The 24,848-nt window shown below is 34.4% G+C and overlaps 1 protein-coding gene across 2 annotated transcripts in view; it reads right to left on the bottom strand.

The window, feature by feature from the left end:
* Window positions 1–24,848, bottom strand: part of LOC126977170 (facilitated trehalose transporter Tret1-like) — a 36,321-nt gene that overhangs the window by 9,191 nt on the left and 2,282 nt on the right. The window contains exons 1-3 of one of the 2 annotated variants that reach the window (XM_050825873.1): window positions 14,950–15,029; window positions 9,184–9,342; window positions 7,338–7,420 (exon numbers count right to left, since the gene is read on the bottom strand). In XM_050825873.1, the coding sequence (XP_050681830.1) occupies window positions 7,338–7,420; window positions 9,184–9,342; window position 14,950 (243 nt within the window). In that variant the 5' untranslated portion in view covers window positions 14,951–15,029. Of the gene's footprint in view, window positions 1–7,337; window positions 7,421–9,183; window positions 9,343–14,949; window positions 15,030–24,848 lie in introns of those variants that run through there. The other variant, XM_050825871.1, reaches the window with a different exon arrangement.

Raw genomic sequence — 24,848 nt, 5'->3', positions numbered from 1 at the left:
AACTCAGTTTTCAACTGTTATAACCCACGGACTAGTAAAAAAATAAGGACTCCGTGTCACCTTACGTAACAGTGTAGCACCAAAACAAGCCGATTAACGTGTAAATTCATAGCCGCACGCACACACTTACACCACAACAGGCCGATAGGCGGCCATTTTGAGAATTGTCATCGTCTGTGACAGATCAGATTGCGTCACAATAAAATATTTTAAAAATGCCGTCGTGCGTTGTGAAAAAGTGTAAAAACGATACTAATTAAGTATTTGTGGCCATATATGATAACTCAAGGGAGAAAAAATTGTGTAACTAGTATCCCCCGTAACCGCACACACACTAGCCTAACGGTGCTTTACTTGCTAATATATCAAAAATAAATATCACGGCGCGGAAACCTTCTTTTTTTACTTGTCCATGTTATAACCTTGTCTATCTGATGCATCCATGTGTGATGTTGCATCCATATATTTTATAATCAATAAAAGATTTTATTAATTATAAAATACTGAATTTAGATAAATATAATCGCATTCAGCAAGCTAGCAACCTGAATTTAGAAATAAGTATGGTTTCTGCCTGACTGAATCATTAAGAAGCCTAATTAGAAACGCATTTATGGCTCTTCGTGTGTAGAGGAGTTTATTTTGTGTTTTGTTCCTCCAATTTATTTCTCTAAAAGTTCATTTTTTTCAATTACAGATGTTTAAATTTAAAAGACAGGGTGAGAAACGCAGACATCCGAAGCAAAACTAAAATAACCGATGCACTTACTTTCTCCCTCAAAAGAAAATGGAAGTGGGCGGGGCACGTGGCCAGATACTCTGACGACAGATGGATACACTGAAGATGATGATGGAGGCATTAGAAAGAGAGGCAGGCCTTGTGGTCGGTGGACAGATGAACTAGTGGCGGTGGCGGGGCAAAGTTGGATAGAGACTGCAAAAACCAAAACTAAATGGAGTTCTTTGAAGGAGGCTTTTACCCAAAAGGGGTCCATAGAAAACTAGAGATAGAGATAGTAACTTAGGGTAATATTAATCAATTGTTATTTTTGCAAGCTTAATTCTTATATTATTATTATTATATGAATTTCCTGTTGCAATAAATGTTAATGTTACGACCAATCTTTCATTTGAACTAAAACTGTCTCGTAGGTCTTGGTTTTTAATTGATTAAAGCAAACTTAGAATTGAATAATGTTGTAAACGATCTCGAATACATTCGTAGATAATTTCTGAAGTCCGCTGGTTCTAAAACACCCTCAATATCCATGTTTGCTCACTTTCTGCGCAGTAATTAATACAAATTTTTCGGTGTCTGGAGCCATCCTCGTATACGACACGTCCGATTTCGTCACGCTTTTAGTGGTAACTGATTCAGTAAATTAATTTTGGACAGTGTAATCAGAAGCTTCTAATTTGTAAGTTGCTTCTGAATTTAGAGGACTAAATTCAGTGAAGTGTTATAGGAGCTTAAACTTCATAATAACAACTAACTATGACAATTAATACTATCCTGACTCATTTCATCTGCAGTACCTCTGAAAACGAGACCTGGAAAGGTCTTGAAGCGTCGGGTTAGCTAAAATAATAATAAAAATGTTCCGTGCGTTCGAGCCCCGCAAGGTTCATAAATTTTGTTTTCATATTAATTTATGTAATTAATCCCAGGGGTGAGGTTTATCACTTTAAAAAAAATAACTAATTGAATAGGTTTGTGGTTTAAATCAGAAACAATAATGACAAAATAGTAAATACTAAACGTAAATCATTTTCCGGTTGCGTCTATATGAGATATTCACAAGTCACAAAGGAGTAAACATACGATGAAATTGTTTGAGTATCAAGAATTTCGATCAACCAAGTACCCGAATCTCACTCCCGCAATCGTTACTATTTCTTTGAAGTTGTATGGATATGCGCTCACTACATCAATAATTATTCTATAGAGACAGTGGAATGCCACTGAGGAGACGAGATTCTAGTATTCAAACACAATTTGGAACTTATACTTCTTTTGGAGCGTTGAGGAAAAATTATCACAATGAATTTTGACGATGCGCGCGCACCGTCACGAAAATTCGACACCCTGATATAAACTGGTCAACTAGACTATTTGTAGTATTTTCTTTGATTAACACTCGCCGTGTTACACATTTAAATAAAACACTTTTTGAAGTGAAATCTTATTTAGCGGCGTTTAGCACTTTACTTGAAATTCAAATTCAATTTGACATATTTTTATTCAAAACAGGATGTGAATTCCAAAAAGAATGCCTCAGACAATTAAACTCAATTAAAATATCGTAAAATGAAACTTATTTCTAAATAGCTTGAGGGCGGTCACTCCATTTCCAATTTGTGGTATCATTAAGAAAGTCATATATGTTATAGTATAACCTTTACCACACAAACGTTTTTTAACAATTCTTTTGAATATCGTAATATTTTTGTTTCGAACATTTTCTGGGATATTGTTGTAAAGCATATACATCGCCCCACAAAAGACTCACTAACTGAACTAAGCCGAATATTAGTCATTGTAAGTTTTTGTCTGTTCCTGGAGTTAACATTATGGTTTTTCTGTTTCTAGCAAATTTACTTATCTGCCTATATACATACGTAATATTATCAAGAATAAATTGAGAAGCAACAAGCAAGATGTTTATTTTTTTAAATTTTGCTCTCTATGATTCTTTGGAACCTACGTTATAAATAGCGCGAATAGCCCTCTTCTGCAGTACAAAGATTGTATTATTCCCGGTAGCGTTTCCCCAAAGCAATATACCATAGGACATAATACTATGGAAATATCTAAAGGAAACGTCGCGCCGTATTTATGACAGTGAATTCTAATATTTTTAACTGCGTATGCTTCAGATTTAAGTCTGTTCGCCAAACCTTCAATATGGGGGCCCCATTGTGATTTGGAATCAAGAGTAATGCTAAAAAATATAGCAGATTCCACCGGTTGTATCACCTCTCCATATAAAAAAAACAATTGCATCTACATTTTTGACATTTGGTATGGTAAATTTTATATAATATTTCGTTTTCTTGCTATTTAACAATAGGTTATTAGCGCTAAACCAGTACACGATGTCAGATAGAATATCTTTTACTTCGGCATACATAACTTGGTTTCTTTTCACTTTGAATATCAGTGAAGTATTATCGTAAACAATATTACCTTATGGTGTTTTTTCATCATTTATATAGATAAAAAAGAGGAACGCTCAGAGAATAGACCCTTGTGGTACCCCTATACTGAGCGCAGTCCCAGGAGATCTCCTGCCATTCACGTCGACCTTCTGAATTTAATTGTTTAAATATGTAATCAGAAGATTGAGCGCAGTTCCTTTTATGCCATAGTGGCATAGCATCCTGACCAGCATTGTATGTTGAACACAATCAAAAGCTTTACAGAAGATGCCAAGTGCATCCTGCGATTCCTCCCAGGCATCAAAAATATTCATGATTAGCTAAACACCTGAATCCGGTGTTGAAAGTGGAGGAGTATAAAATGTTCATCTCGCGTCAGGACGCGTGCCCTGATCGAAATTTTCGTTTGGCTATTTATCATTGGACCAGTGGTTGATCATTGTGATTGCGAAGCCGAAATATCGCGAGGTCAAGGGATCGAATATAAATCGTGAAATATTTTAATTTTTGAAGTGAAACCTTCTTTAGCGGCCTTGAGCACTTTTTTAGGGATATTTATAAAATTTTAAACTCGCATCAGGACATGTGACCCTGAGCGAAAATTCGTAAGACAGTCGTTGAAATTATAGATGAAAACAACGATATTATAGTATTAAAAGAGGAATGATTGTTGATTTTTCTGAGAGATAGACTTTTTAATGTAAACTAATTGTAATAGTTGTAAAGACTAACACAGCCTGAATTTTCTATGTAATATAAATTGTCATTGTTGTGTGCGATAGTGCAATAAATGAATATTTTATTTAACCACATATATACTTTAATACTGATAAAAAACGGAATTCGTGCGAATATATTCCCTAAGCATTCTAAAATATTCAAAAATACACAACGTTAATGTTCAAGTTTTCACTTCTGCCGGCACTCCCAGAGTGTAACCCGTATTTTTAAAGGATTAAAACGCGAGTTATTGTAAAGAAAACTGGTAATATATAAATTTTAAAATAAATTTAAATCAAAATAAAATAAATATCATAAGTTTTCCCTCCTACATTTGAAAAAAAAAATCAAACATGTATTCACCTCAATAGAGTAAATCGAACCACAAAACCAATGACCAAATTCACAAAAAAGTACACCTATTTAATCTAATAATTATTATGTAGGTAGTTTGAAATCTTAAATTATATCACATTTTTAGGATTTCAATAAAGAAATCTGTAGACTATCTACCTTTGAAATGTTATATAAATACTGCTTTAGCCAAATTAATATACATAAAATACACCTTTGTAACAATAAATATCCAAAACTTTGCCAATAACTTAAAGTGGGGATTGCTTAAAGCTAATATTATACAATTTAATTTAATTAATAAGCTACACTAAGCCCTAACGTGGGTTCTACTTGAGATTCATCAAGTTGGTAAGTAATCTTTACCTTGGGAATACTTGTGCTCTTAGTTCTGTACAAGCGAACGAGCGTTTTCTTATATTTAGTAAGAAAATATTTTATACAAATCTCAATTTTTTTTTAAATTTATTCAAAGTCTAAGTTTTTCAAAAGCTTCCTTGTGCTGTGTTGCCGGGACGATACGACATGGGTACTTCAAAAAAAGCGCGTACACCTTCCTTTAAGACCGGCTACGCTCTTGTGATTCCTCTGGTGTTGCAAGAGAATGTGGGCGGCGGTGATCACTTAACACCAGGTGATCTCTCGTTTGTCCTCCTATTCCACAAAAAAAGACAAATAAACTTTATTCAATTAGGCTTAAATTAAGCGCTTTTGAATAGTCACTATATATATTTTTTTAAATTACTGAATCTACCATATGTTTGGAGAAAGCAGAGCTCGTGAGAAGAACATATAAGAAATTCAACGGCACTTTTTTCAATCAATACAGTATTTTACAATGGCGGTTATATACAAAAAAAATTGCTTGTAAGGTGCTGCATCCAATATACGAATTCTGTTAATGAAAAGTGTCTTAAATACCAAATATTTAAATAAAAAGTAAAAAAGAATAAACTGTATAAATATAAATTATCATATATTGGATGCATCAATCTTTAGAGCTTGAATTCTTTGTTTGTTGTTTGGACTCTGTTATTAAGAGGATATTTCAAAGAAAATCCTTTTGAGAAAGAGAAAATTCTCATTTAAATATTTGAAATCATCAAAGTGTCATACTTTATTGCCAGTAAAATCTGCGTGTTCCATGATAAATGTACTTGCACGCTTTATATGCGAAGCGTTTAGGTAATACTCTACTCTCGATATGTCAACAAAAGCAGTTTTATCGAAACTGAAATTGAAACTGAAATACTACGAACTATTACCAGTTTATGCAAAATTACTGTTGGGTGTAACAGTGTAGTTATTCGAATATAATTCATTAAATATGTGACAAATTGTAGCTTTTGTAGGTACTTAAGTTTGACATTTTCGAAAAAAAATATAGTATTTATTTTAATGCTTTTGTATTAAGTATCCACACTAATATGAAAGTAGAACGAGATCTTGGAAAGCACAGGATGTTTTTTATCTCATAAATCATTCCTCGAAAAGGGGGAGATTATATTAATAAACATTTAAAAATAAGCTCTATAAAAAGTAGTAAGTATATGTTTTGTGAGAAAAAATGAACATTTCTGCATTTTTGACACTACAAGTAAAATGTCACTTAATTAATGATCATGGTTTTTTTTACCTTATTTTGAAAATTATGTCATTATTTCTGTATCGAACGAAACAAATACTAACAAATTAGCTTTAATAATTTGTTATGTTCTTAAAGTGTTAACCCTCACTTCTAGGATAAATGCACAAATAAAATTTGAAAACAAAATTTTATGAACGATGCGGGATGCGGAACGAGCTGATTTTTTTCGTTCGATACAGATATATTTATATATATCTGTAACAATAATATAAACATGACAAATTCTTAAGATTTACAAGAGCGATATCTCAAGTCAATTTCCTAATATGCAAATATTGGGGTTATTAAGTTATAATTATTAGGTTATCAACTGTAAAGTAGGTCCTGTAGATGAAGCCACAACCTGAGAGTTGAACAAAGTGTACAAGATTTTATGACGATACGTCACTCGAACGGTTAGCTCAGTTGGCAGAGCACTATCACGGAACGCCAGAGGTCGTGGGTTCGAGTCCCGCATCGTTCATAAAATTCCTATTTTCAAATTAGCTTTTTATATTATGTTAATGAAGAAGTGCGTATTGAATTTTTGCACTGCCTTATAAATAAAACAAAAAAAAAGTTTACACCGTGATTTTAAATGTACTTACTACATCATTTTATGATATCATCTATGACTATATGTCACTACATTTCATACAAAATTTTGCAGAATTTCAACCAAAGTAAATATTAAAAGCACTACGAATTTCATCAGCGTTTTAAAAACGCCCGTTCACAAAATCCCATTCGCCTACCTAGCGAAGGCAAAAGTTGTAAATTATCGGTTTTTTAATGAAAACATTATTTATTACCGCGCCAAAAGCAATATTTAGATTCTTATAAAAGTTCCGAAGTCGAGAAATATTGGGAGCGGCCTTAAGAGCTTTTAAAAAGTTTGGAGCAGATTTTGAAGATTAGAAGTCATAGAATAGAGATTAATTTGGCTGTGTATTGAAATGGGCTTTTAAAAGTTTACTAAAAGCTTGATTTCGTTTGCTTATTTGTGTCTTGGTCATAGAAAGACCTTATTAATAATATCCTGATGGTATGCCCTAGTTAAGTGCGGGAAAGGGCACTAGTTTGAGACGTGACTTACGTAGATTTCTTTTTATGAAAATAAGGGACGAGACAAGCAGGATGTTCAGTTGATGGTAATTGATTCGCCCTGCCCATTATAATGCAGCGCCGCTCCAGATTATTAAAAAACACTACAACTGCGTTCGTTAACTTGAGAAGTAAGATGTCAAGTCTCATTTGCCCAGTAATTTCACTAGCTACGGTTCCCTACAGACCGAAACACAGTAATGCTTACACATTACTGCTTCACAGCAGAAATAGGCGCAGTTGTGATACCCATAATCTAGCCGGCTTCCTGTCCTCCCACTGGTGAAAAGTGAATGCGTGTTTTTAGTTTTCGTTATAATAATAATTTGATTCCATGAGAAGACTTAAGTAACACGGAGATTTGTAGTCTTACCTCTGAGTGTCCAAGAGTCATCATGGGCAGGGCTGATGAAGACCACGCGACGCATGCACCAGAAGCGAACGCACCCAAATTGACTGAAACAATCAAATTTACATTTATTAACTATTTTTACCCACTAGTTACAATGTAATGGGACAATTATTTTCTAGCATAAGAAAACCAACCAGAATATCTATCTGTTACTAGCTGACCCGGCAGACTTCGTACTGCCTCAATCGACCAATAAAAGACCTTAACTTTTGTTTAAAATAAACTTAAAACAAACAAAAGGAATCATTTTTTTAAGTGCTACCCGTGTTTTAAGGAAGTTAATTTTTTACCTCCTCAGAAAGTTAGAAAGATATAAAAATTCTAATTAGTTATTCATTTTAAACTATTATTTTTATTTGATTTCTGAACGACTGGGGACACGTCGGAGGAAAATCAAAATTGTTGTTTTTATATAAAAACGGGGATTTTCATGTTTATTCAAACCTTTTAAACCTTCCCTGGACTTCCACAAATAATTCAAGACCAAAATTAGCCAAATCGGTCAAGCTGTTCTCGAGTTTTAGCAAGACTAACGAACAGCAATTCATTTTTATATATATATAGATTTACTTCAATCAATCATAAATCCACCTCCGATCGGCTTGATTCTTAGGAGTTGCGAAGAGATAGGGGGTTTTTCTGCATCTTATACTGAATTTATCACGGGGAGTGCTCAGAGGAGCTGTTCGGGTTGATTCCAGCAGCTGAATTCCACCGAACATTACGTGCAAAATACCACCCGCATCACGTTGACGTATGGCACTCCACATCCGCGCCTTTTTCAAGAAATCTCTTGCCTCGTACAGCCACTTTGTGGAATCGATTACCGGCTGCTGTTTTCCCGAACCGATAAACCGACTTAGAGACATTCAAGAAAAGAGCATTTTCCTACCTTAAAGGCCGGAAACGCATCTCTTCACCCTTGACTTTGCGAATGTCCATGGACGGCGGCCTCACTAATCCCCATCACATGAGCCTCTTGCCCGTTTTCATATATAAAAAAAATATGTGATACCAAAAAAAATTATCCCCCTCTTGGAATAGTATCGAGCGTGCAGAAATTTAAAACGAATATTTAAAAGTTAATAAGTTAATGATTAAATTTCTCTTTAACATTATCAAACAACCTAAAAGTTCAGATATTTATGTGATAGCAAAATTAACAGCATCCGTAATATTTATGATAAACAAATGCATTGTCAACTTTCAAGTAAAAATTACAGTCGCATTTACATATTTGCTGATTGCTGATCGATTTTTTTATGGAATAGGAGGACAATAGAGCGTACGGTTCACCTGGTGTTAAGTCATCACCGCCGCCCACAATCTCTAGCAACACCAGAGGGATCACAGGAGCGATGCCGACCTTTATGGAAGGTGTACGCGCTTATTTTGAAAGTACCCATGTCGTATCGTCCCGGAAACACCGCACAAGGAAGCTCATTCCAAAGCTTTGTAGCACGTAAAGAAAGCTACTTGAAAACCGCACTGTGGAGGACCGCCACACATCCAGATGGTGGGGATGATATACTAACTTGAGGCGTGTCCTGCGAAGGTGGAATTCGGCGGCAGGAATCAGGTTAAACAGCTCTTCGGAACACTCCCCGTGATAAATGCGGTAGAAGACACACAATGAAGCGACATCTCTACGCAACGCCAAGTGATCCAGCCGTTCACAGAGCACTGGGTCCCCGACACTTTGAGCTGCTCTACATTGCACGCGGTCTTGCCCTTATTTTTTGTCGGTATTTTGCCCTTACCATAGCTTCTTGCAAAATGTTCATCGAAGCCTTAAATTTTGTCTTACCTATTCCAGTTGCTATGTACTGCGTGGTGATTCCAGAAGTATCTCTTTTGATGTCAGGAATAGTCTCCAATCTCTTGAGTATCTTTGAGTTTCCATTCTTCTGTTCTTCTGTGTCAGCTTCCGTGGCTTCTGTCACTGGACTCGGCGGACTTTCTTCCACTGGAAATATTTAGTAAGTAGATATTTAAATATTTCATTGATAGCATTTACTTTGAAGAACAGGCATAGTTCTGCAGCGGTTAATAAGATAAGACAGTTAACTGACATAGATACGGCGCGAATAGTTTACTTTACTTATTTTTATAGTATTACTAGCTGACCCAGCAAACGTAGTATTGCCATATACAATTACATATTTAAAAAAATCAATTATTAAAATTTTGATGCAACTGATTCTCAGACCTACCAAATATATCGTACTACAATAATTATTGTATTCGATTGCCATCTTGCAACCCAATATCGGTTTGGTGGATGGAACAGAATAATAAAAAAATCGTGATACAAAAATAACTGTAGATCGTAGAAAGGCGAAAATTTAATTTATATGTACTTTTCAATGCTGAATCATAATCAAATAAAAATAAAGTAAATAAATTTAAAAAAAAATTGGGTAGGACTACCCTTAACATTTAGGGGGATGAAAAATAGATAGTAGCCGATTCTCAGACCTACTGAATATGCATATAAAATTTGGTTAAAATCAGTTTAGCCGTTTCGGAGGAGTAAGGTAACTAACATTGTGACACGAGAATTTTATATAATACTAGCTGACCCAGGAAACGTTGTATTGCCGATATTAAAATCGCGATACAAAAGTAACTGTTGATCGTAGATGGGTGAAGTTGTATGTATTTTTTAAGGCTGACTCATAGTCAAACAAATTTAAAAAAAAAATGTAAAAAAAAAATAAAAAAAAAATCGTGTGGACCACCCTTAACATTTAGGGGTATCAAAAATAGATGTTGGCCGATTCTCAGACCTACTCAATATGCTCACAAAATTTCATGAGAATCGGTCAAACCGTTTCGGAGGAGTACGGGAACGAACATTGTGACACGAGAATTTTATATATAAGATAAGATGTCCTATTGAGCAGCGCTGCCGTTATTAATACAATATTTGTGCTGCAGAAGAAGGCTATTTGCGCTATTTATAACCTAAGTCCTAAAGAATCATAGGGAGCAAAATTTAAAGAAATTATTTTATCTTGACTGTTGCTTCTCAATATATTCTTGATAATGTAATGTATGTTCATAGACACAAATGAATTTGCTAGAAACTTTCATAATCATAATGTTAACACCAGGAACAGACATAAACTTATAATGCCTACTACTCGGCTATGCATGCTCGGCGATGTATATGCTTTTACAACAAGATCTCAGAAAATGTTCAAAAAAAGTATTAAGATATTCAAAAGAATTGTGAAGAAACGTTTGTGTGGTAAAGGTTACTATAACATAAATGACTTTCTTAATGACGCCACAGATTGGGAATGGAGCGACCACCCTCAGACTATTATATTATAATAAGTTTAAATGTACAATATTACTTTGTAAACATATTTTTTGATGAAAAATAAATCCCGCTGAGTTTGTTGCGTCCATTCATCTCAGGTCTGAGGCATTCTTTTTGGAATGGGTGGTAGTTTTTGACTTTCAATAAGTGGTGTCACATCGTATTTGGAATAAAAATATTTGAATTAGAATTATAATAAAAATATAATATTTCTTAATTAAGAAAATTTTATTCTGGGAAGACAGAAACACGTCAAGATTAACAAGAGGTAATCTTAGCTTCTACGAAATAATTATGTATACCTGATATTTCAGCCATTTATTTTAGTATTGTCTGCCAAAAAGAGGCATTGGAAAGGAGGTTAGGTGGGTAGCCTACCACAACTGCACCTTCATCTACCGTCAAGCAATATTGTGCAAGTACTTTTGAGTTTTTTTTAGTTTGACTCTTGGTCGCTCATAGGACAATGGAGAGGACTATGATCGGAGTTTCCCTGCGAGATCGAATCAGAAATGAGGAGATCCGTAGAAGAACCAAAGTCACCGACATAGCACAAATAATTGGGAAACTGAAGTGGCATTGGGCAGGACACATAGTTCGACGGACGGATGGCCGGTGTGGCAGAAAAGTCTTCGAATGGCTACCACGTACCGGAAGACGCAGTGTTTGTAGGCCCCCCACAAGATAGCCGGACGAACTGGTCAAGATCGCCGGAATACGTTGGATGAGGGTAGTGCAAGACCGATCGTCGTGGAGATCTTTTGGGGAGGCCTTTGTCCAGAAGTGGACGTCTTCCGGCTGATGATGATGACTTCTGAGTTTTGGTTTTAAGGGCGCCCTAGCATTTGATACTTCTGGGCTAATGACAGACTTACGGCCTGAATTGTCTTTAAATATCGAAAATTCACTCTAGTTATAACCGTTTCTCTCTTAACTAATATAACTAACGGTTCTCACAAATAAATTGTATAGTTTTTTATATAATACGTTGATGTTTTACTTTAAATTGTTTCAAATCACATGTTGTAACGAAAAATCAATAATTGGCATTTTTAGTTAAAACCTAAAGTCTAAACATTCGGTTTATATTACTCGAAATAACCAGTGGGAGGCTCCTTTGCACAGGAAGCCGACTAGATTATGGGTAACACAACGGCACCTATTTCTGCCGTGAAGCACTAATGTGTAAACATTACTGTGTTTCGGTCCGAAGAGCGTCATAGCTAGTAATATTACAGAGCAAATGAGACTTAACATCTTATATGTCAAGGTGAGGAGCGCAATTGTAGTGCCGCTCAGAATTTTTGGATTTTTCAATAATCCTGTGCGGCACTGCATTGTAATGGGTAGAGCGTATCAAATACCACCAGCTGAACGTCCTGCTCGTCTCGTCCCTAATTTTCATAAAATAAAAACATATTTTGGTTCCAAAAATGTGGAAAAGAATACTAAATGGGGTAGTTGTCTTGATTGTTGTTTAGTCATCAAATAAATTAATTATTAATTATTTTAACCTTTAAATACGGCTCGTAGCCCTGGTCACCCGCACTCACACTATGAAGTATGAGCAAGGGAACTATCATATTATATTATAGTCTTAACATCTTATGTTGCAAAGTGTCGACCACAAATGCGATACTGCTGAGAATTTTTGGTCCCTACCCGATTTGCAACGATGGCTTTGACACTTAATTTTGAAATAACGAATACGGCTGTATGGGCTTGAACCCATTGCCTGTCCTAATAATGGACGAAGAAACCAAAACTAATGGACGAAAAATAACGAATGACGCAAACGTCAGAAAATTTTAGGAACCAACTTCAAACTGTTTATTGTTACAGTGATGCGCGCGCATCTTTTAATTTAACTCTCCTAATTTTTTTATAATGCGCCTAAAGAAGTGCAACTTCAAAAAATAGATGTAGTTTGTAAATAGATTATTATCAATTTTATAATAGCTATTATAAAAGCCAATTCATAATATGTTTATCAATGTTTTCTCTTACCTCCCGACCTTGCGAAATCATAAACGTTTCTCAGTCAATTTTATATTAAAAACAATGTTCATAATATAAACCACGATAATAACGCAAATAGGTATACGAAATGAAATAAACATTGATAATGTTAGTGTAAATTCAAGGTCAATTGATGCTAACTAACAATATAGACCACGGTCGATAATATTTGAAACCAATAAAAATAATAGTAGGATGAAACCCATTGGAAAAGGACGAGAATATGACAAATATGAAATAAAAAATAAATTACTTAATTATCACCAATCAATAAAAATGAAAAAAATGATAATTAAAGACTGAATCATTATCCTTTTTACACTTATAAATAGATTTTATGATTTATGAATTAACAGGTATGAATTCTTTATGAAATGCATTTACCATTGTAATGTCACGGACGGGTAGCTTTATACTAGTCCGTGTGTAATGTATATTTTTTTTACATATGACATAAAAAGGTAACTCTTAACAATATTTCGGAAAAAAAAATTTTTTGTGAAAGATAAAAATAAAAAGCCAAAAAATTGGTTTTATGAATTTTTCATAATTTCATAAATTTACGAATAACTCAATATCGCGCCAAACGATTTTGATGATTCTTTTTTTATTGGAAAGGATATACTTCAAAGATAGTTTGGTGAGAGTTTGGTTAGGTTCTGATTACGGAATCCATGACTGACATGACATTAAACGAGGAAAGTGATAAACAGAGAAGTCATTTAATCTCAAAAACTTTGTTTAATATTACATTATTCTATTTACCATGCTTTAACCTTTACCTATATATCAGACAATCACGCAATTTTAAACTCGGCTTTTGAATAGATATAATACTAACACATTTGAAAACAATGAAACAAAATGCATATAATGTTGATAACAGCATCCCTTTAGTGTAACCTTGTAATATTTGGGTGTTATCAGTTACTGAGATTGAACTTTGACGTTATGAATGATCGGGTGATATGTGGCGTGACTTTGATAAAAATATATTTTGTGATATCAAACATTATTGGCCTGTTAAGACTTTCTCGGACTAGGTTAGTATATTATCCACAAAAAATACATAAGGAGATGTCAATCTACTTCTTTGGGCAAGTAGCAACCCTCGCCATATTATCGGCCAATAGCTATTTTATGGCTGTGAGGTCCAAGCATCTTATCTCAAATATTCTATTTGTTTCAATCAAAATGGATTTCTATCCGTTGCTCCATCCGTCAGAGCTGTGCACTATTACAATTGATCATGACGATGAAGTGGATGAAATGTACACAGACTTTACTAGCGCATCTGACAAATTAGACAAAAATAATACGCTATTTTGGATTCACTGGACACTCAGCTGGTTTGGTAACATTGCAAAAAGACTTCATATTGTGTCAGTGAATGGTTACAATTCGCAGCCTTACTTTGCTGTTTCTGGCGTTGCACAAGGATCACATTTTGCTCCTCTCTTATAATTAATATTTATCAACAATATTTCCTTTGAGATACTTGTTTCATTATTATTATTTGCTGACGATTTGTAACTTTATAACACTGTTTTAACCTTGAAATGCAGTCTAACCTTTGCTGAACTAAGCAGATGTGCATGAACAAAGTTATTCATATCCACAAAAAATTTTCTCTTCAAAACTTTAGTCCTTAGTGAAAATGTTCTAGTGTAATTAAATGGCATCCCTTTTAACTTGCAGTGCAATATATCGCAGCAAAATATCCAAAGAACTATCACAATTAGCAACAGGAACCACGGAATGAGCCACATATGTTCGCGCCAAAAAATGTTTGATAATATAATATTTTTATCCAAAATTCCTAATTATAAATATCGCTCTCCTTAATCCTTCGACACCTACGTGAAAATCTATTAGAAGTCATAAGCCGACCAAGATGTTAACCTAGTAAGTGATACAACCTATGTATTGCGATGCAGTGCCGCTGATAAGAATCCTGAGCGATCAAATACAAACCAAAATACTGCACCACACTGGCGCTCATCACAGAGACATTTAATTATGAGTCTACATATATTAGCCGAGTAATTTTACAAACTGCAGAAAAATACATCGATATCAACAATCATTCCACTGGTACGAATAAATAAGTTAGTAACTGAAACATCTATTGAACTATTATTTTGTCCCTTAGTAGTAAAATAGTTTATCACCACTTTGCAACACCTGCGTTGTACTAAAACTAGAAAAAAAGTAACAAACACGTACTTTTTAAGTTGTTAATCCCAGGTCACTATAAAATAATATATTGTACTGTAATGTATATCTGCATTAAAGTTAAACACTTGACTGCCTTCAGTAAAGTAATCTCAGTTGTCGCTTCTTTGAAATATTCAGGGGTGTTTAACCTTTGGCACGCTAACAATAAATATTTGTACAGACATTATTTAATGTAGTACTCGTAGCCAGATGGTAACTCAAGAATAACAGAAACGTTGTTGTTGTTTTATTTTAGAATTAAGACTTCTTTAGGCGCGACTATGAGGTAACTGGACTGCAATGCAACGGAACCGGAACTCTGTTACGGCAAGACGGCGTCATGTTTCGGCACCATCCGGTTTTTGGTTTCTTCGTCCATTATTAGCACAGGCAGTGGGTTCGAGCCCTTACAGCCACATTCGTTAATATTCAATAACAACGTCATTTTTAAATGTGGTTATTAATAATCTAACCTTCAATTTCTTATTTTCAATTATTTTATTTAATGAGTGAAAATTTTAAAACGTGCTAGTGGTTTTTTGATGATTTCCATGCTGTATCGTTCTTGGAATCGTTTTTTTCTTAGAGAGTTTCGCGTAAAGAAAGCACTCAAAGCAAAGCGAATCTATTGTTAATGTAACGGATTTTGATTTACAAGTCGTAAGCAGTGAGCCATTGTTCGCATTAGATTCCTAAAACTTTGAATATTTTATACAATTACATATTAAGTGGAATAAGAGGCATCGGGTTTTTTATTGATTAATGTAATTTTTATCATGAACACGTTTTTATTTATTTATTATTGACACATTACATATTATAAAATTTCAAAATTCTTGTACATACATAAACTTATTCGAGTTTAACCATGTAGATTAGGTCTTCGGAATACATAATATTATTTAAATTTAAGTGTAATACTTAATTTATTATAAAAGAAAAAGGAAACAAAACAAAAGCGTAAACAATTTGGTTCTAAGACTTACTTATAATATGAGCAACATTACGAACTAAAGAATTTCGAATACCCTCAATATTAACACTTGTATTCTTACTTTTTATACAGAGTGATTATTTTATACAATATATCGTTAAAACATATATTAGTTATAACACTACAAGAACGACAAGGAGGGTGAAAAATAAATATTTTATATCTATAGGAATTAAAACATTAATTAAGTTTTGATAGAAACTTTAGGTTGAATTTAAATTTCACAATTTTTACTGTCAGGTCCTGCTTTACGAATTTGGGCATTTCATTTATAAGGTTAGGAACGAAGTACTTGAGCCTGTTCTTGCCATAAATATTTGAAATAACACACTTAATGTACCTGACGCCATCTGTGGCGTTTAAAAGAATGCGTTTTAATGTAATGTTTGACAGCTTAAAAACTGTTGCCATCTCAAAAAATATTAAACCAATAAAAGGGTCTGACCGACAAGGATGGCTTAATTAAGGTGGAGTGGAAGAAGAGGAGGCCTCCTAGTCATAATCAATGTGGCACAGCACCGATAGGACAGAACCAGCTCCTGAGTCCCGTAGTCCCAGCGACGTATATCTACGTCTGTCGCTTTCATCACACCACCAAGGCGTCCGAAATTGTTCAGTACTTGGTGGAGAAGACAAGGTTCAGGCTGGGTGTCGAAAAGTTGGTGTCGCGTCATGCAGTAGACTTTAATTTTGTTGTTCACGTCCCGACAGAATATATATCGACCTTCCTGGACGTGAAGCTGTGGCCGAAGGGGGTCGTATTCCGCAAGTATCGTGGACGTCGCCGACCGCCGGAAGTTACCGAACCCGCGCCTCACATCGACGCGAAAATGTGACGTAGATTTAAGTTATATAAATATGTATGTTAGATTTAGTTAGGTTTAGTAGTTAGATTATATATAAGGTATTTATTTTATGGGCCTTGTAGCCTGAAATAAAATGATTTATTATTATTATTAATAGCTAACGCACACACTGTTAAATCAAAATTGATCACGAGCATCATCGAGCTGTCAGTTCGTTTAGATATATTCTATTTATGATTAATTCTCAGCACTTCAGCATGTTATGTTGATTAAAGTTCTGACAACAGCATCGTGTCAACAAACAATATTGAATCTAAATTGAATTATAATCAAAATCAAACAAACCGCCCCTATTTGCTCAAACACTTCGCTCACGAAATATATACACAGTGTATCTATCTACATTGAATATAGGCTTGTGTTAACCAGTTTTCTCTGCTTTAAACTAGTTTTGACTGAATATTTTACAAGAAAGTTCGTGCTTACAATACAATATATACCAAACAATGACATTCTAAGATTTGTTCCTGTTTCGCCCCGCAAAGTTTCGCCCCACACAAAAAATTCTTGTTTCGCCCCAGATTTTATTCCTGTTTCGTCTCGAAAATAAGAATAATGAATAATTTATTATTTTATTCTTGTTTTGCCCCCACTTTTAGTTCTTTATTCGCCCCGGGTAGTAATTTATGTGTTTTACAACATGTTTTGTACGGACAGCATACAAAATATTTTAAAAATCATATTTTTGACGATAAATATTTTAATGAACTCAATAAGTTAGTATTCAATACCAGAATAGATATATTCTATTTATGATTAATTCTCAGCACTTCAGCATGTTATGTTGATTAAAGTTCTGACAACAGCATTGTGTCAACAAACAATATTCTAATCTAAATTGAATTATAATCAAAATAAAACACTTCGCTCACGAAATATATACACAGTGTATCTATCTACATTGAATATAGGCTTGTGTTAACCAGTTTTATCTGCTTTAAACTAGTTTTGACTGAATATTTTACAAGAAAGTTCGTGCTTACAATACAATATACAGGCTGTCCCAAAGTTATGGGACATGAAGGGAAAGTACCTTAAATATCAAAGATAGGCTATTTTACTGAAAGAAGACTTTATGTTATTTTTAAAAGTTAGTAATTCTGCATTCAAAGATTTTCTAAAAATTTATTGCCTCGTCTGGGAATCTAACCGACTGAAATGTAAAAAATACTATGTTACTTAAGAAGAGTTAATAGTTTTTGGCCATTCTTTTGATTGGCATCATAAGAGTAGGGGTGTATTTTTTTTTTAATTTAAGTCGGTTCGATTCCCAGACGAGGCAAGTAATTTTTAGAAAGTCTTTGAATGCAGAATTACTAACTCTTAAAAATAACATAAAGTCTCGATATTTAAGGTACTTTCCCTTCATGTCCCATAGCTTTAATAGCAGTTAAATTTAAGATGAAAAATGCGCTGTTGAATAGCATTGAATAACTCTAACTAGAATTGAATAACTCACTAAATGTTGTTCAATGTTATTTAACACTGCTATATGCTATTTTAGTAAATAGATTAGGTAAATCTTTTCTTTTGTCTAATATAAATAATTCTAATAATGTTTAGTTGTAAGTGCTAATACTTTAGTTTAAAGTAAGTAGTACTTAAGTATGTACACATAATAAAATGTTTTTTAAGCGCATTAACTTGCCAACAAACTGTTAAAGTTTGGCAAAATATATCAATAAGTTAAAAGTGTACTTATTTAATTTAAAATAAATTAAAAAAAATCTATACATTGTCGCATTTACACCAGTTGTTTAAAATATTTTTGTCGATAAGCAGCAATGCATGGTAATGGGTTCACTCTGCATCTTCTACCGCATTTATCACGGGGAGTGCCCAGAGGAGAGAGTTGATTCCAACGGCCGAATTCCACCACCGGACATTACGTGCAAAGTAACACCCGCATCACGTAGACGTCTGGTATTTCGTTAGAAATTTCTTGCCTCGCACAGCCACTTTGTGGAATCAATTACCCGCTGCGGTATTCCCGAACAGATACGACTTAGAGACCTTCAAGAAAAAAGCATACACCTTAAAAACCGGCAACGCATTTCTTGACACACCTGTTGTTGCGGATGTCCATGGGCGGTTGCCTCACCTCTCCTCATCCGGTGAGCCTCTCGCTCGTTTGCTCCCACTTATATAAAAAAAATGTAAAACATTTTTTAAGTTCAGATTTAGAAGAAAAGTATCCTTACATTGTCTATAAGCACACTTTAGCCTTTCCGCTATCAGACTCCAAATGATATGTCATTGTCTATAAAATGTCATTGATTCCAAAATATGTTAAAATCAAGAACTATCGTATGAAAAACACTCCAACTTTATGCATAAATCCACGGCAAAGAATTAATATCACTAACAGCCCATTAAACTTGTACAAAAATTTGACTTGAGACGAAACATTTAAAATATTACTAATTATAAAACAGAATATGTTCTTGTATCAATCCTAATAGAACAAAGTCGTAGAACCCAATAGCGTAATAACCATTTATCGGAAAAATATAACAAAAAAACATGTGTGCAATTGACACGTGGTAGAAGAGAAACCTTAAAAGAAGATATTGATATATAGATTGTAGGTTTTAGTAACGATCATAGTGATACGAGGTTTCGATAATTATTTTACATTTTATTCGTATATATTACATTTTTTTATGAAATTAAGGGACGAGACGAGCAAGGCGAGCAAGCTGATGATAATTGATACGCCCTGCCTATTACAATGCAAATTTCTGAGTGGCACTACTCTTGCGCTCGTCACCTTGAAACATATGGGATGTTTAGTCTCATTTTCGCAGTAATTTCACTAGCTACGGCGCCCTTCAAACCGTAACATAGTAATGTTTACATATTACTGCCTTACGGCAGAAATAGGCGCCGTTGTGGTACCCATAATCTAGCCAGCATCCTGTGCAAAGGAGCATCCCACTGGTAAATGCTCTGAGTTGTCTCTTAGGACATCCTCGGGCCTGGGACTTCCCTGTTATTTTTATGCCATGGGGAAACACGCAACCGGTATTACGAAAGTTTGCCCTTCGATAAAAGCCCTTCTAAAATAACTATCGTCTTTTTTCTCCAACCTGTTCTGGCAGTGTCACAAATTAAATATTTTCTCATCTCTTTTAAAGCCTTTAAGTTCACAATACTTCTTTCCACCTTATTTTGTTACATTTTTAGAGCATTTATTTAATGCATTATTTGAAAGGTCGATGTGAGTACAGAAATAGCTCATCACTGAATTATCATCTTGTTTGTATTGTATGTCCAGAGTCCACAACGAAATGAGATTGTTGTAAAAATAACGGGTAGATGGTGAACAATCAGCACCTGTTTCCCTTGACTCATGGATCATCGCTCCTCTCGCCATTTCTAAATGGAAATGACAAGCATAATAAGCCCTTCAAAATTTTTTTGCTCTGTGTTTCTGACAACTTAGAGCATTTACCAGCGGGAGGCTCCTTTGCACAGGATGGCTAGATTATGGGTACCAAAACGGCGCCTATTTCTGCCATGAAGCAGTAATGTGTAAGCATTATTGTGTTTCGATCTGAAGGGTGCCGTAGGTAGTTACTGGGCAAATGAGACTTTAACATATTATGTCTCAAGCGCTAGCGCAACTATATGCCGCTCACAATTTTTTAGGGTTTTTAAGAAGCTCACATCAGGAATACATTAGAAGAATGGGCGTCCTGTTCGTCTCGTCCCTTATTGTCATAAAAAAGTGCAAGGCGGACTCGCCCATGAAGGGTTCCGTAGCAGCAAGTAACATAATATAAAAGTTATATAGAAAGGAAAATGACATTCAATTATTTCAATGGAAAAGGCAAAAAATCTTTGCTCAAAATCATATAGTGCAAATAAGCTCTCATCATAAATACGTATTAAAAATACTATTTACTAGATCTGGTTCAAACCAAGTTTGCATGGCCTGGTATTGCATACATTATATATATTTTTTTTAGATTTGTCATTCTCTTATTTTAGAAGTTATAGGCGGTGGACACACATTCCACTAAAGGAAAACGGAAGTGTCTCTCGCGCAAAATATTCAGTTTAGAATTTTTTTTTATTAGAAACCTCAATATCATTTTAAGAAGACCTATCAATAGTATACACGTATGGGTTTGATGAAAAAAAAATTTAAGTTTCAGTTCTAAGTATTATAACCCCCTAAATTTATTGTTTTTTTTTTGTGTGTGAAAATGTTAATGCGGTTCACAGAATACATCAACTTACCAAGTTTCAACAGTATAGTTCTTATAGTTTTGGAAAAAAGTGGCTGTCACATACGGACGGACAGACAGACAGACATGACGAATCTATAACGGTTCCGTTTTTTGCCATTTGGCTACGGAACCCTAAAAAGAGGAATTATAAGTAGCACGTGTTTCCTTGACTCATGGACCAGCCATCGCTCATCTCGCCATTTGTAACTGGAAATCCTGAACGACTAGCATGATAAGCCCTGCTACGGAAGCGCCCCTACAAAAACTACTAACCAACATATCTAAAATAATATAAATATTGAAAACAGATTTTCAAAACCTGGATCAGATAACCTTTCAACCATGTCGCAACCCTATACTATCGTAGACCCATTACGAGATGACTTACATTATTATATTTAGACAATATCATTCTGTGTTTCATACGCATTAAATGCTAAAGTAGCGTAAATACATTTCAGTTGTTGTTAATTTGGGTCTATGTACAGACATCGGCAAATGCATAAATGTTTTTTTAACAATATTATGTGTAATGATAAGAGCTGTCAATTTCGTCTAGTCTGTTGATAAATTATTGCTGTGAAGGGCATAATATATTTTATCTACAGCTATGCTTTAAATCCTCTATTAAAGATTTTAAAACAGTTAGCTTATTGCCAACATTAAAACACCCAATGTCGTAATAATCATTACATCATCCAAACGAGTGTTGTTACTTTAATTTACTTCCATCAAATATTTTCAGAACTCATTAAAAATTTAATTTGAACCTATTTATTAATTTATTTATTTATTACCATCGCCAACGCAACAATTACTAACTAATTACATTAAATATAATTCTAAATAAGCCTTAGTCTAAGTGTTATTGCACTTACAGCCAATGACTACATGCAAGTAAAACATACATAATTTTTGAATTTTAACAACATTAGAACTAATACTAAGGATACAATATAATACAATTGTATAATAAAATACAATACAATTATAAATAAATATGAACAAAACTTATTTTACTTAGATACGGCGGAACTAAAATATTACATTAAATGAATAATTTTTATTGAGCAGCAAATTATATTCCCGTCTAGCAACATATCAATTTCCGAAGTTTTCTATTTTGTTTCTTTATTGTATTTATACGAACATGTTCACTTGTTTTCTGCGATACAGGCCATTCCCGACTCGTGGTCACACCAGTTTGTCACACCAGTGTGACTACGAGTAATTATTTTTCCTCGTCGTCACACCAAGGGTTTTACTATACCCTTTTGGTAATTGATATAAGTGATGTGTCAATTTCTATTCCCATGATCTCGACATTCTCGATAGTTTAGATAAAGAATGACTATAGACGGAAAATGTTTTTTTCCTCGTCGTATAAAATTTCCCGTTGTATTTACGTAACTTGTAACTACGATTGTACTTATCACACCTCTAACGTTAAAATATAAAAGGTGTAGTAAATCCCGTGATGTGAAGACGAGGAAAAATAATTACTCGTTGTCACACTGGTGTGACATACGCTTTGTGTTAATTTACATTTATATTAATAAAATACAAAATACTTACTGATGTGATCCCGGTGTCTTTCTTATTTCTTGTAGTATTATTTTTATAAAGTTTTACTTCGCATTTTAGTTTCAATTATAATCAAAGTTTAACAGAACACGTGGCACGTCAACGAGACAAATTGTTCGAGACTGGCTCGAGTACGCCCGCTTGGGCGTAGTATTAGTTGCCGCACGATGCGAGTAGACCTGATGTATCTAGTTGGAGCGCAGCGGAGACCAATCCTTAATCTAATATTAAACCAATATGTAATACCAGCGTCTTTCGTAGTATTATATTTACAATGTTTTACTACGCAACCTATTTTAGTTTCAATTATAACCAAAGTACAACAGAACATGTGACACGTCACACATTGTTCGAGACTGGCTCGAGTACGCCCAATCCTTAACCTAAGATTAAGCCACTAGCTAACGCAGACATTGAAAAATATAATTAGTCGCGAGTTATCGAGCTGTCAGATCGTGTATTCAATGATATATTCTAATTCTATGGTGTCGCTCGAGTGTGTTTTCTCCACCGATCTTTACACGAAGCCGTAAAGCATAAATTGATAAACTCATTACCAGATAAGCATATAAGCGTATTGTTAATAAGCAGGGCACGATAAGGTTCTATCGATATGAGGTATTATGGTATAAGTGATGGGAGTAAAAGGCTATACGTGCACACCTTAGATAATTTATAGAGCCTCTTGCTGCTAAACAACCGATGAAAACAGGCCAGGAATATTAGTTTAGTGTGCGTCACAAGCTACGTCTTACACTCGCGATTTGTATGTCACTTTATGTTAGTGTGTGTGTTTTCGTTAATGGAAAAGGAGGAGCGTACAGCTCTCTTGCAACACCAGAGGAATCACAGGAGCGTTGCCGGTTATTAAGGAAGGTGTACACGCTTGTTTTGAAGGATTTTTAAACAGTAAGATTCTTCAGATTGTATTGCTTATCGCAAAATTCTATTCTTTGTGGCAGATGAGAAATCAACAAATGTTTTCAGATAAAACACTTTTGAAGGATTGTACGCGAGTAATTGTGCCCTTACATTAGGTTTTTGCGTAAAAGTAACTTCTTTTGATTTTTGTTATTATTTTAGTTAACCCGACGTTTAAAGATCTTGAAGACCATGAATTGAATTTCATATGAAGTCCCGCTGACAACGAGATCTGGAAAGGTCGTGAAACGCTGGGTTAACTTAAATAATAATAAAATTGTAACTTTTACGCAATAATCTAATGTAAAAACACAGTTACTGTAATTAAAAAAATCAATAATAAAAATTTCTTTATTTGTACACAGTCATTTACAATCATTAGACCAACTATTAAATTAGACCAACTATTTGCTTTATAAAATAATAATAATATTCCTGAAGACAAAAGACCCTGCATTTTCCACAGTTACTTATTATTCTCTCACCTCTCTTACCCCCTCTTCCAATATTCTAAATTGCCTCTATTTACTATGCCTTTTAGTGCACTCACTTTCCAACCATCTGTAATTTTAAACTTAGGTATAGATAAGTTTTCCATAGAAGCCAATAAAACTTTTTCTCAGATAATGTACTCTGATTTTCAAAATTGGCATAAAATCTACACTGATGCTTCAAAAACAGACATGAGCCCTGTTGGTGCTGCAGCATGGATTCCTTCAACAAGAATTATACTCAGTTACAGCTGCCCATCTATCACTTCTGTTTTCACTGGGGAATCAATTGCCATTCTTGAAGCAATTTTATTTGTTAAGGCTCATGGCATGAACAACTCTATTATTCTTTCAGACTCCAAAAGTTGCCTTCAATCAATACTGTCAAATCCATTTAGGTCTAAAAGTCATTTTCCAATTATATTTAAAATAAGGGAATCTTTGAAAGAATGCTATGACCTCAATATTAACATCGTTTTAGCATGGATTCCAGGTCACTCAGGCATTCTTGGTAACGAAAATGCAGATGCCTGTGCGAAGACAGCTATTGCAACAGGTTCCCTCCAATACTCAAAAATTTTCTCCCATGACTTGCGCACCATCCTGAAACCCACATTGCATGAGAATTGGTCCAGCATTTGGCAAGTTTCCAAAAACTCTAAAGGCAAATTTTATGGAGATCTACAACCCGTAATTCCTCAGAAACCTTGGTTCTCGAAATTTAAAATTCCCAACAAGTCAGTAATTTCAACTATTTGTCGTCTACGTTTTAATCATGCTTGTACCCCAGTATTTTTGGCTAAAATAAGAATTAGGG

The sequence above is a fragment of the Leptidea sinapis genome, chromosome 44 (genome assembly GCF_905404315.1).
Source record: "Leptidea sinapis chromosome 44, ilLepSina1.1, whole genome shotgun sequence".
Taxonomy (NCBI): Eukaryota; Metazoa; Arthropoda; class Insecta; order Lepidoptera; family Pieridae; genus Leptidea; species Leptidea sinapis.
Note: the sequence above shows the minus strand (reverse complement) of the source record. Positions and strands in the feature narration are given on the sequence as shown.